This window comes from Triticum urartu, chromosome 5 (assembly GCF_003073215.2).
Source record: "Triticum urartu cultivar G1812 chromosome 5, Tu2.1, whole genome shotgun sequence".
Classification (NCBI taxonomy): domain Eukaryota; kingdom Viridiplantae; phylum Streptophyta; class Magnoliopsida; order Poales; family Poaceae; genus Triticum; species Triticum urartu.
The window spans coordinates 433,885,581-433,899,405 of record NC_053026.1 but is presented as its reverse complement, the minus strand read 5'-3'; the positions used below and the strand labels follow the sequence as shown (position 1 = coordinate 433,899,405).

Below are 13,825 nucleotides of genomic sequence, written 5' to 3'. Positions count from 1 at the left end.
TTTCATTATTCTTGGATTTTACTGTTCATCCCAAGATCAAATGAGCTCGGGACCATAAGAGTACTTTTGAGTGCAACATAGCTCTCTCGACAACAAAGGGTTTAGCACAAGCACATGAGTAGTGTTCTGTATTGTATAAATCGTATATGTAAGAGGGTTTCAACATGTTTCACCTAAACACAATTTTAAATTTGTTTTTCCATTTTTAATAACAATTCATAAAAAACAACAACACTTTTACAATTCATAAAATGAGTAACCTATAAGCTAGGAGTATTTGCTCGCACCTGAGGAGAACCACATGGATTTGTAATTAGAAATTGTAATTCCTTTCCTCTGCAGAAGACACCTAATCAACTGGTTTGGAATCCACCTAAGCTCTGATCTTTCCACTCTTTTGCCTTCCAAAACCAAGTCCAAAGATACCAAACGGGTCTCTTTGGTCGACAGGCTAAAATGGAAAACCCCGGTCCCGGTGGGCCACGAAGGACCAAAAGCCGACGACCATTCCAAAAACTCACCACAACCCTTACCGGGAAGCCCACGAGCAAGCACCGGCAGCGAATCGTCAACGTGCGCGCGCCGGCCTCGCCCGGCTTCCAGGCCCATATAGAACCTTCAAGAACCGCGAGACCACACATAAATAGGCTCCCACCCCCACGGCCTCTCGTCCTCTCAAAACCCCTCCTAACCCTAGCCGCCTCCTGCACGCTTATCCTCCCCACCTCGAGCAGATCAATGACGCGCGCAGCCATGGCGACGGAGACCGAGACCTTCGCCTTCCAGGACGAGATCAACCAGCTCCTCTCGCTCATCATCAACACCTTCTACTCCAACAAGGAGATCTTCCTCCGCGAGCTCATCTCCAACTCCTCCGATGTAAGCGCCCCCTCTGGATCCCCTTCTCCTCTCTCTATTTTTACCCCATGATCCGCGAGTACGAATCTGTCTGAGTGCATGGTGGATTTGTGGCCTACGCTAGGGTCTAGATTCCGTCGAGCCAGATCCGTTGACCCGCGGTCTGATTCGTGGCGTGCGAGATGCGTTTCAGATCTGTGTCCCTAGGCTGACGTGGTGTGTTTACTGGTGTGATTTTCGCAGGCCTTGGACAAGATCAGGTTCGAGAGCCTCACGGACAAGAGCAAGCTCGATGCGCAGCCTGAGCTCTTCATCCACATCATCCCCGACAAGGCGACCAACATGCTCACGATCGTCGATAGCGTCATTGGCATGAGCAAGTCGGACCTTGTCAACAACCTCGGTGTCGGCGTTCTGGGAATGGGGGTCCCAAGACTTGCCTGCCTGCAGCCTGCGGCATGGCTCAAGGGGTGGCCCAGCATGGCCCATCTTCATCAGCACAAGCTCAAGACCCTCGCGAGGGGCCAAGTCTCGCGGGGCGGACGACAGGAAGCTTCCTCAAGCACGGCCTCGTTAGGCTGGCTCACGAGGAGGCGGAGAGATCAAGGCGGGGTACCTCACGAGGTGCCCATGACGCAAGCCATGACGACCAAGGGCGCCATGCGGGCGCCAGCCCGCGCAATGTCCTCCTTTCCTTTTTGGTGCAAAGGGAGCAAGCGCAGGCGAAAGCATCAAGCAAAGGCATCCGTTTCGGTGCAACGAGACCAAGACCGTCGCAACGGCAGGAAGGAAGTCATCGTGGAGCCCAAGCCGGCATCACCACCAGAGCCTTTGACAGGCGAGGACCAACTTTAGTCAGGATAAGTGTACTAGATGTTCCCCTTCAAAATGGCCAATTGTTGGCGCCCTTCTCGCTCAATATTTGGGAAGAGGCCCAGGGCCCTTGCCTATAAATAGGACTAGCCACCCACATGATAGGGGCAGCTTGATCCGGCATCAAGAAATCAATCAGCAGAGAGACAGCGATTGAACTCCCCCTAGCAGTTCATTACACCAGCCAAGAACAGACCCTCGCGAGGCTGTTCTTCCCTGTATTGTTCATCATCAGCCCAAGAGGCAATCCACCACACCACAAACTAGAGTAGGGTATTACACCACAACGGTGGCCCGAACTAGTATAAACCCTGTGTCTCTTGTGTTGTTCCTTTCATAGTTTAGATCCTAGTGAGGCGGCGAGGTGCAGGTAGGTAGAGAGCGAGATCTCCGTGCGCACCCCAGTGTTCGAACCTAGAGGGTCTGCCGGAACTAGAAATCCGACATTTGGCGCGCCAGGTAGGGGTGCGCCAGAATTCGTCTTCCGCCGCCCGGTTCTTCGCCGACCACCGCATCCATGTCAGACGCTCGTCGGGCCCGCGCCGAGCGCCGAGCCGCTCTCGCTTCCCGCGTCGCCCAGACGGCCCCCGTCTGCAGCCGTCCCCGCCATTCCCCGTCTCCCGCCGTCAACGCTGCCACCGGCCCGGCAGGGAACGAGCAGCAAGCATCATCCCAGCATCCGTCCATGAGGTGAGACGGCCGCACTGCTACTCCTTCACTCGCCCCAGCTAGTTCTTCCTCTCGCGCGCTCCGCGCGCCCATGGAGGCTCGAGCTGCACTCATCGTGGCAAACGAGCTCCTGCGCTACCACCCTGTCGACGACGTCTATGAAGAGTGGCTCGACCGCGTCGCCGAGCTCGTTTGCGCCGCAGGGGGCTCCCCCGCGCCGTCCTTCTCGCTGCAACGCGCCCCGCCCTGCGCGGGCGATGAAGCTCCGGGGACGCCTCAGCCGCCTCCCCCTCAAGAAGGCACCCTGGCTGTTGGGGAACGTAGCAGAAATTCAAAATTTTCTACGCATCACCAAGATCAATCTATGGAGAAGTCTACCAACGAGCGAAGGAGAGTGCATCTACATACCCTTGTAGATCGCTACGCGGAAGCGTTCAAGAGAACGGGGTTGATGGAGTCGTACTCATCGTGATCCAAATCACTGATGATCCTAGTGCCGAACGGACGCCACCTCCGTGTTCAACACACGTACAGCCCGGTGACGTCTCCCCAAACCCTATGCGTCTTGGGCCCTTGTGGGGGGGCGCACCAGCCCACCTGGGGCTGGTCCCCTCCCACACTTTTCCCATGCAGCCCTCCGGGGCCGGTGGCCCCACTTGGTGGACCCCCGGGACCCTCCTGGTGGTCCCGGTACGTTACCGATAAAACCCGAAACTTTTCCGTTGACCAAAACAGGACTTCCCATATAAAAATCTTTACCTCCAGACCATTCCGGAACTCCTCATGACGTCAGGGATCTCATCCAGGACTCCGAACAACATTCGGTAACCAGATACAAACTTCCATTATAACCCTAGCGTCATCGAACCTTAAGTGTGTAGACCCTACGGGTTCGGGAACCATGCAGACATGACCGAGACGTCCTCCGGTCAATAACCAACAACAGGATCTCGATACCCATGTTGGTTCCCACATGTTCCACGATGATCTCATCGGATGAACCACGATGTCGAGGATTCAATCAATCCCGTATACAATTCCCTTTGTCTAGTGGTACGATACTCGCCCGAGATTCGATCGTCGGTATCCCGATACCTTGTTCAATCTCGTTACCGGCAAGTCTCTTTACTCGTTCCGTAACACATCATCCCGTGATCAACTCCTTGGTCACATTGTGCACATTATGATGATGTCCTACCGAGTGGGCCCAGAGATACCTCTCCATTTACACGGAGTGACAAATCCCAGTCTCGATTGGTGCCAACCCAACAGACACTTTCGGAGATACCTGTAGTGTACCTTTATAGCCACCCAGTTACGTTGTGACGTTTGGCACACCCAAAGTATTCCTACGGTATCCGAGAGTTGCACAATCTCATGGTCTAAGGAAATGATACTTGACATTAGAAAAGCTTTAGCATACGAACTACACGATCTTTGTGCTAGGCTTAGGATTGGGTCTTGTCCATCACATCATTCTCCTAATGATGTGATCCCATTATCAACGACATCCAATGTCCATGGTCAGGAAACCGTAACCATCTATTGATCAACGAGCCAGTCAACTAGAGGCTTACTAGGGACATGGTGTTGTCTATGTATCCACACATGTATCTGAGTTTCCTATCAATACAATTCTAGCATGGATAATAAACGATTATCATGAACAAGGAAATATAATAATAACCAATTTATTATTGCCTCTAGGGCATATTTCCAACAGTCTCCCACTTGCACTAGAGTCAATAATCCAATTCACATCAATATGTGATTAACACTCAAGGTCACATCCCCATGTGACTAACACCCAAAGAGTTCTGGGTTTGATCATGTTATGCTTGTGAGAGAGGTTTCAGTCAAAGGGTCTGCAACATTCAGATCCGTATGTACTTCGCAAATTTCTATGTCATCTTGTAGATGCAACTACTACGCTACATTTGGAGCCATTTCAAATAACTGTTCTACTTGGAGCTATTCTAAATTGTTGCTCCATTATACGTATCCGGTATCTCTACTCAGAGCTATCCGGATAGGTGTTAAGCTTGCATCGACGTAACTCTTTACGTCGAACTCTTTATCACCTCCATAACCGAGAAACATATCCTTATTCCTCTAAGGATAATTTAGACCGCTATCTGGTGATCTACTCCTAGATCACCTTTGTACCCTCTTGCCAAATATGTGGCAAGGCACACATCAGCTGCGGTACACAGCATAGCATACCGTATGGAGCCTATGACAAAAGCACAGGGGACGACCTTCGTCCTTCCTCTTTCTTCTGCCGTGGTCGAGCTTTAAGTCTTAACTTCATACCTTACAACTCAGGCAAGAACTCCTTGTTTAACTGATCCATCTTGAACACCTTCAAGATCATGTCAAGGTATGTGCTCATTTGAAAGTACCATTAAGCGTTTTGATCTATCCTTATAGATCTTGATGCTCAATGTTCAAGTAGCTTAATCCAGGCTTTCCATTGAAAAACACTTTCCAAATAACCCTATATGCTTTCCAGAAATTCTACGTCATTTCTGATCAACAATATGTCAACAACATATATTCATCAGAAATTCTATAGTGCTCCCACTCACTTCTTTGGAAATACAAGTTTCTCATAAACTTTGTATACACCCAAAATCTTTGATCATCTCATCAAAGCATACATTCCAACTCCGAGATGCTTACTCCAGTCCTTAGAAGGATTGCTGGAGCTTTGCATACTTGTTAGCATCTTTCAGGATTGACAAAACCTTCCGGTTGTATCACATACAACCTTTCCTCAAGAAAATCATCGAGGAAACAATGTTTTGACATCCTATCTGCAAGATTTCATAAATAATGCAGTAATCACTAATATAATTCCAACAGACTCTTAGCATTGCTACGAGTGAGAAAGTCTCATCGTAGTCAACTCCTTGAACTTGTCAGAAAACATCTTAATGACAAGTCGAGCTTTCTTAATGGTGATACTTACCATCATTGTCCGTCTTCCTTTTAAAATCCATATGTACCTAACAGCCTTACGACCATCAAGTAGTTCTTCCAAAGTCTACACTTTGTTTTCATATATGGATCCTCTCTCGGATTATATGGCCTCGAGCCATTTTGGAATCCAGGCCCACCATCGCTTCTCCATAGCTCGTAGGTTCGTTGTTGTCTAGCAACATGACTTCCAAGATAGGATTACGTACCACTCTGAAGTAGTACGCATCCTTGTCATCCCACGAGGTTTGGTAGTGACTTGATCTGAAGTTTCATGATCACTATCATAAATTTCCACTTCAATTGGTGTAGGTGCCATAGGAACAACTCCCTGTGCCCTGCCACACACTAGTTGAAGAGACGGTTCAATAACCTCATCAAGTCTCCACCATCCTCCCACTCAATTCTTTCGAGAGAAACTTTTCCTCGAGAAAGGACCCGATTCTAGAAACAATCCCTTATTGCTTTCGGATCTGAGACAGGAGGTATACCCAACTATTTTGGGTGTCCTATGAAGATGCATTTATCCGCTTTGGGTTCGAGCTTATCAGCCTGAAACTTTTTCACATAAGCGTCGCAACCCCAAACTTTTAAGAAATGACAACTTAGGTTTCTCTAAACCATAGTTCATACGGTGTCATCTCATCGGAATTATGTGGTGCCCTATTTAAAGTGGATGTGGTTGTCTCTAATGCCTAACCCATAAACTATCGTGGTAATTCGATAAGAGACATCATGGTATGCATCATATCCAATAGAGTGCAGTTATGATGTTCGGACACACCATCACACTATGGTGTTCCAGGCTGTATTGGTTGTGAAACAATTTCCACAATGTCTTAATTCTGTGCCAAACTCGTAATTCAGATATTCATCTCTACGATCATATCATAGACATTTTATCCTCTTGTCACGACGATGTTCAACTTCACTCTGAAATTACTTGAACCTTTCAATAATTCAGACTTATGTTTCATCAAGTAAATATACTCAGTATCTACTCAAATCATCTGTGAAGTAAGAACATAACGATATCCACTACATGCCTCAGCACTCATTGGACTGCGCACATCAAGATGTATTACTTCCAACAAGTTGCTTTCTTGTTCCATTTTACTGAAAACGAGGCTTTCAGTCATCTTGCCCATGTGGTATGATTAGCATGTCTCAAGTGATTCAAAATCAAGTGAGTCCAAACGATCCATCTGTATAGAGTTTCTTCATGCATATCTACCAACAAACATGGTTCGCATGTCTCAATCCTTTCAAAAATGAGTGATTCCAAAGATCCATCAACATGGAGCTTCTTCATGCGTTTTATACCAATATGACTCAAATTGCAGTGCCACATTTGTGTGGTACTATCATTACTATCTTATACCTTTGGCATGAAAATGTGTATCACTACGATCGGGATGGTATTATTCAAATAAACAGAGTAACCATTATTCTCCTTAAATGAATAACCTTATCGCGATAGACATAATCCAATCATGTCTATGCTCAACGCAAACACCAAATAACAATTATTTAGGTTTTAATACCAATCTCGATGGTAGAGGGAGCGTACGATATTTGATCAACCTTGGAAATACTTCCAACACATATCGTCATCTCACCTTTTAGCTAGTCTCCGTTTATTCCGTAGCCTTTTGTTTCGAGTTACTAACACTTAGCAACCGAACCGGTATCTAATACCCTGGTGCTACTAGGAGTACTAGTAAAGTACACATTATAATGCATATCCAATATACTTCTGTCGACCTTGCGAGCCTTCTCATCTACCAAGTATCTAGGGTGGTTCTGCTTCAGTGACTGTTCCCCTTATTACAGAAGCACTTAGTCTCGGGCTTGGCTTCAACTTTGGGTTTCTTCACTAGAACAGCAACTGATTTGTTGTTCCATGAAGTATCCCTTTCTTGCCCTTGCCCTTCTTGAAACTAGTGGTTTTACTAACCATCAACGATTGATGCTCCCTTTTGATTTCTACTTTTCGCGGTGTCGCGAATAGCTCAAGGATCATATCTATCCCGGATATGTTATAGTTCATCACGAAGCTCTAGTAGCTTGGTGGCAGTGACTTTGGAGAACCATCACTATTTCATCTGGAAGACCAACTCCCACTCGATTCAAGCGATTGTTGTACTCAGACAATCTGAGCACAAGCTCAAGATTGAGCTTTTCTCCCTTATTATGCAGGCTAAGAAAATCGTCGGAGGTCTTATACCTCTTGACGCGGGCACGAGCCTGAAATCGCAATTTCAGTCCTTGGAACATCTCATATGTTCTGCGATGTTTCAAAAACGTCTTTGGTGCCTCAATTCTAAACCATTTAGCATTACGCACTGAACTATCATGTAGTCATCAAAACGTGTATGTCAGATGTTCGCAACATCCACAGACGACGTTCAAGGTTCAGCACACTGAGCGGTGCATTAAAGACATAAGCCTTCTACTGTCTGCATAAATACTACTATCAACTTTCAACTAATTTTTCTCTAGGAACATATCTAAACAGTAGAACTGAAGCGCGAGCTACGACATAATTTGCGAAGACCTTTTGACTATGTTCAGGATAATTAAGTTCATCTTATGAACTCCCACTCAGATAGACATCCCTCTAGTCATCTAAGTGATACATGATCCGAATCAACTAGGCCGTGTCCGATCATCACGTGAGACGAACTAGTCATCATCGGTGAACATCTCATGTTGATCGCATCTTCTATACGACTCATGTTCGACCTTTCGGTCCTCCGTGTTCCGAGGCCATGTCTGTACATGCTAGGCTCGTCAAGTTAACCTGAGTGTTTCGCATGTGTTTCGAGGCCATGTCTGTACATGCTAGGCTCGTCAACACCCGTTGTATTCGAACGTAAGAATCTATCACACCCGATCATCACGTGGTGCTTCGAAACGACGAACTTTCGCAACGGTGCACAGTTAGGGAGAACACTTCTCTTGAAATTTTAGTGAGGGATCATCTTATTTAAGCTACCGTCGTTCTAAGCAAATAAGATGTATAAACATGATAAACATCACATGCAATCGACATGATATGGCCAATATCACATTGCTCCTTTTGATCTCCATCTTCGGGGCTCCATGATCATCATCATCACCGGCATGACACCATGATCTCCATCATCATGATCTCCATCATTGTGTCTCCATGAAGTTGTCTCGCCAACTTATTACTTCTACTACTATGGCTACCAGTTAGCAATAAAGTAAAGTAATTACATGGCGTTGTTCAATGACACGCTGGTCATACAATAAATAAAGACAACTCCTATGGCTCCTGCCGGTTGTCATACTCATCGACATGCAAGTCGTGATTCCTATTACAAGAACATGATCAATCTCATACATCACATATCATTCATCACATTCTTCTTGTCCATATCACATCACATAGCATACCCTGCAAAAACAAGTTAGACGTCCTCTAATTGTTGTTTGCATGTTTTATGTGGCTGCTATGGGTTTCTAGCAAGAACGTTTCTTACCTACGCAAAAACCACAACGTGATATGCCAATTGCTATTTACCCTTCATAAGGACCCTTTTCATCGAATCCGATCCGACTAAAGTGGGAGAGACAGACACCCGCTAGCCACCTTATGCAACTAGTGCATGTCAGTCGATGGAACCAGTCTCACGTAAGAGTACGTGTAAGGTCGGTCCGGGCCGCTTCATCCCACAATGCCGCCAAATCAAGATTGGACTAGTAACGGTAAGCATATTGAACAAAATCAACGCCCACAACTACTTTGTGTTCTACTCGTGCATAGAAACTACGCATAGACCTAGCTCATGATGCCACTGTTGGGGAACGTTGCAGAAATTCAAAATTTTCTACGCATCACCAAGATCAATCTATGGAGAAGTCTACCAATGAGGGAAGGAGAGTGCATCTACATACCCTTGTAGATCGCTATGCGGAAGCGTTCAAGAGAACGGGGTTGATGGAGTCGTACTCGTCGTGATCCAAATCACCGATGATCCTAGTGCCGAACGGACGCCACCTCCGTGTTCAACACACGTACAGCCCGGTGACGTCTCCTACGCCTTGATCCAGCAAGGGGAGAAGGAGAGGTTGGGGAAGACTCCATCCAGCAGCAGCACGACGGCATGGTGGTGATGGAGGAGCGTGGTACTCCAGCAGGGCTTCGCCAAGCACCGCAAGAGACGAGGAGGGAGAGGGGTAGGGCTGCGCCAACAAGAGAAGAAACTTCGTCTATGGGCTGCTCCTTTGCCTCCACTATATATAGGGGGAGAGGGAGGGCTGCGCCCCCACCTAGGGTTCCACCCTAGGGGCGGCGGCCAGCCCAGATCCCATCTGGTGGGGCGGCCAAGGGGGGGAAGAGGGGAAACTTGCCCCCCAAGCTAGGTGGGCGCCCCCTCCCCAAACCCTAGGCGCCTTGGGCCCTTGTGGGGGGGCGCACCTGCCCACCTGGGGCTGGTCCCCTCCCACACTTGGCCCATGCAGCCCTCCGGGGCCGGTGGCCCCACTTGGTGGACCCCCGGGACCCTCCTGGTGGTCCCGGTACGTTACCGATAAAACCCGAAACTTTTCCGGTGACCAAAACAGGACTTCCCATATATAAATATTTACCTCCGGACCATTCCGTAACTCCTCGTGACGTCCGAGATCTCATCCGGGACTCCGAACAACATTCAGTAACCACATACAAACTTCCTTTATAACCCTAGCGTCATCGAACCTTGAGTGTGTAGACCCTACGGGTTCGGGAACCATGCAGACATGACCGAGACGTCCTCCGGTCAATAACCAACAGCGGGATCTTGATACCCATGTTGGTTCCCACATGTTCCACGATGATCTCATCGGATGAACCACGATGTCAAGGATTCAATCAATCCCGTATACAATTCCCTTTGTCTAGTGGTACGATACTTGCCCGAGATTCGATCGTCGGTATCCCGATACCTTGTTCAATCTCGTTACCGGCAAGTCTCATTACTCGTTCTGTAACACATTATCCCGTGATCAAATCCTTGGTCACATTGTGCACATTATGATGATGTCCTACCGAGTGGGCCCAAAGATACCTCTCCGTTTACACAGAGTGACAAATCCCAGTCTCGATTCGTGCCAACCCAATAGACACTTTCGGAGATACCTGTAGTGTACCTTTATAGCCACCCAGTTACGTTGTGACGTTTGGCACACCCAAAGTATTCCTACGGTATCCGGGAGTTGCACAATCTCACGGTCTAAGGAAATGATACTTGACATTAGAAAAGCTTTAGCATATGAACTACACGATCTTTGTGCTAGGCTTAGGATTGGGTCTTGTCCATCACATCATTCTCCTAATGATGTGATCCCGTTATCAACGACATCCACTGTCCATGGTCAGGAAACCGTAACCATCTATTGATCAACGAGCCAGTCAAGTAGAGGCTTACTAGGGACATGGTGTTGTCTATGTATCCACACATGTATCTGAGTTTCCTATCAATACAATTCTAGCATGGATAATAAACGATTATCATGAACAAGGAAATATAATAATAACCAATTTATTATTGCCTCTAGGGCATATTTCCAACACTGGCCCCAAGGCGCGTGGCCCCTCGGCGGAACCCGCTCCGCCCGGCGCCAGCGCAGCAAGAGCAGAGGTGTCAAGAGGTTCCTCACCCCCAAGAAGCTGCCCGAGTGCTCCCTGCGCCGGCTCGTCACGACCACACTCCTGCTCCAGCACGCCAAGACCCCGCACTGCTCCCAGCCGCAGCGCATGGGGACCCGCAAGACCATGCTCTTCATCACCAAAGGCCTCCCGTGGCCACAGCAGGCTGCCGCGCCTTCACCATCGAGCTGCGCAGCGTCGCGTGGCCCGGCAAGTTCAAGACAGACCTGCCTCCTCGCTACGACGGCATGGCCGACCCTGTGGAGTTCCTCCAGCTCTACGAGCTGGGCATCGAAGCCGCCAACGGGGACGAGAAGGTCATGGCGAATAGGTTTCCCATGGCACTCAAGGACGGAGCCCGCACCTGGCTCCTGAACCTGGCTCCTGGTACGATCTCCTCCTGGGACGAGATGCGCACCCGCTTCATCGCCAACTTCCAAGGCACTCGCGACCGGCCTCCTGCCGTGAGTGACATGCGCCACATCAAGCAGCAACCACGGGAGGCCCTACAGAAGTACATCCAGCGCTTCAACAACGCACGCCTCAAGATTCCCAAGGTGACCGAGGAGGACATCATCTCTGCCTTCTCCGACGGTGTGCGCGATGTCAAGATGAAGGAGGAGCTGGCGATGCATGAAGATATGTGCACTTCCTTGGATCTGTTCAACTTGGCGACCAAGTGCGCCAGGGCTGAGGAAGGACGCCTTTCCCTCCTGGAGCTTCCAGCCGCAAACCCAGAAGAGAAGAAATCCAAGGCCAAGGACGTGAAGCGCAAAGGGGCTGCCGTGCTCGCGGTAGAACCAGACACCAAGTGGGGCAGAGATCAGCCCGAGTCTTCCAAGGGCAGCCGGTACTCTGTGTACCATGACCTCCACACCCACAACACCAACGAATGTCAAGAGCTCCGAGCCGTGCGAGAAGGGAGGATCGGCCGACGCCCAACCGCAACGATCGAGGCTATGGCCGAGGAGGAGGAAGGAGCGCAGGACGCTGGGAAGACCGTGGCCCTCGCCAAGGGTGGCGCGACCGACCTCGCGAGGATCGCTGGTAGGATCAGCCTCGCGAGGGAGGCTGGAGGGATCAGCCTCGCAAGGATCACCCGCAAGGAAACGCAGGCCTCCCTCCTCTGCCGCCGCAGCCAAGGAGAAACGAGGACCATCATCAGGACGAGGGGGCTGGGGGCTTCCAGGAGCCGCGCACGATCGCTTGCATCCTGGGCGGAGCTCAAGCCCCAGCCTCTCAACGCATCTTCAAGCAGTTCGCCCGCAAAGTGAATGCAGTCCTCCCCAAGCTTGAAGCCACGCGCCCTCTCAGGTGGTCAGCATGCGCCATCACGTTCAGCTCAGCGGATCAGCTCAAGTACGCGGCCACAGCAGGAGTCCTCCCGATGCTTTGTTCCCCAATCATCAGCAATGTGCAAGTCACCAGGACCCTCATCGACGGCGGGGCAGGGCTCAATGTCCTGTCCGTAGAGACATTCAACAATCTCCAAGTGCCTTACAATCAGCTTCAGCCAACCAAGCCTTTCTCCGGAGTCACCGATGGCTCCACGGTTCCGATTGGGCAGGTCCACCTCCCTGTCACCTTCGGGGCGCACGACAACTACCGCACCGAGCTCATCGACTTCGATGTCACCCACATTCGCCTGCCATACAATGCCATCCTCGGGTACCCAGCTCTGGCCAAGTTCATCGCTGTGACTCATCAAGGCTACAACGTCCTCAAGATGCCAGGAAGCGGCGGAGTCATCACAGTGCCTTGTGAAGAGAGAGACGCAGTGTGCTCCCTAGAGCGAGCCTTTCAAGCCGCATCACTTGAAGACCCAGATCGCAGGAGCGTGAGGCTCCCTGAGACCGCTCCCAAGAAGAAGAAGACATCGCCAGGCCCGACCCCTCGGGAGGCAGGCCCCTCAGGGTCCGCGCCTGCTCAGGGGGCACCTCCTTCTATCGCATAGGAAGGCACGCCCGGCGCCCTCCTCAAGCAAGACTCGGGGGCTCTCTCTTGGAGGGCCACCGACCTTGCCAAGGTCACGAGGGAGGCGCTTGGGCACCACTTGGAGGCGTGCTTCAAAGCATGTTTCCCTCAGGAAGGAGCAAGGCAAGGAGGGCCAAACCCTCAGGAGTTCGTCAGTCAGATCACGCAGGAGTTGCAGGAGTCAAGAGTCATGAGTGGCAGCCACCGCTTACCCGCCGTAGCTCCCCATCCATGTGAGGATGGTGGGCTGCGCGTCTGCTTCGACATACCAGGGCTCAACCGAGCGCCTCTCAGGAGCGCTTCTGGCCCTCACACGTGGGGCGCTGCGAAGGCCCACGCCACAGCTACATTTGCATGCCCTACGGCATGCCGAATGCGGCTGCCACGTACCAGCGCCTCATGAGGAGCATCCTGGAGGCTCAAGAGGCCAGGCGTTCCGCAGTCCTAGCGGAGATGGAGATGGTCCACGAGGAGCCACCAGCGCCTCCGGAGCCTCCCGAGGCTCCTGGGCCTGGGGGCTCGTGAAGATCGGCTTCCACAGCCCACGACGTCCGCTACTTCAACATTCCTTCGTCTTCAACGTTATCAGGTGACATCCTTCAAGTTTCATTTCTAGCTGGGAGCGCCCCCCAGGGCTGCATTATTCCCAGGCCGCGTGGGTCCGTCCCTGCGGCATGTATCTCCTTTACTTCATGTTCCTAGCTTACTTTGTTTGGGGCGCCCCTCGGGCTGCATCATCCCCAAGTCGCTCGGGCCAGACCCAGCGGCATGTACCCCTCTTGCGTTTATTTCGGGTCATGTGTTCGACCCATCATG

At 50.3% G+C, this 13,825-nt stretch overlaps 1 protein-coding gene across 1 annotated transcript; it reads left to right on the top strand.

Annotated features, from left to right (window-relative positions):
* The first annotated feature begins 720 nt into the window (after positions 1-720).
* On the top strand, positions 721-2,083 carry LOC125507099 (heat shock protein 81-1-like). The gene is made up of 3 exons (XM_048671792.1): positions 721-879; positions 1,102-1,284; positions 2,072-2,083. The coding sequence occupies exons 1-3, from the start codon at positions 739-741 to the stop codon at positions 2,081-2,083; spliced, it is 336 nt and encodes a 111-aa protein (XP_048527749.1). The 5' UTR covers positions 721-738.
* The last annotated feature ends 11,742 nt before the right edge of the window (positions 2,084-13,825 follow it).

Excerpts from the sequence above, each read along its gene's own strand:
- LOC125507099 (XM_048671792.1), top strand. The coding sequence starts at position 739 with ATGACGCGCGCAGCCATGGCGACGGAGACCGAGACCTTCGCCTTCCAG. Across the intron at positions 880-1,101 it reads TCATCTCCAACTCCTCCGAT|GCCTTGGACAAGATCAGGTT; the intron begins GTAAGCGCCCCC and ends TGATTTTCGCAG.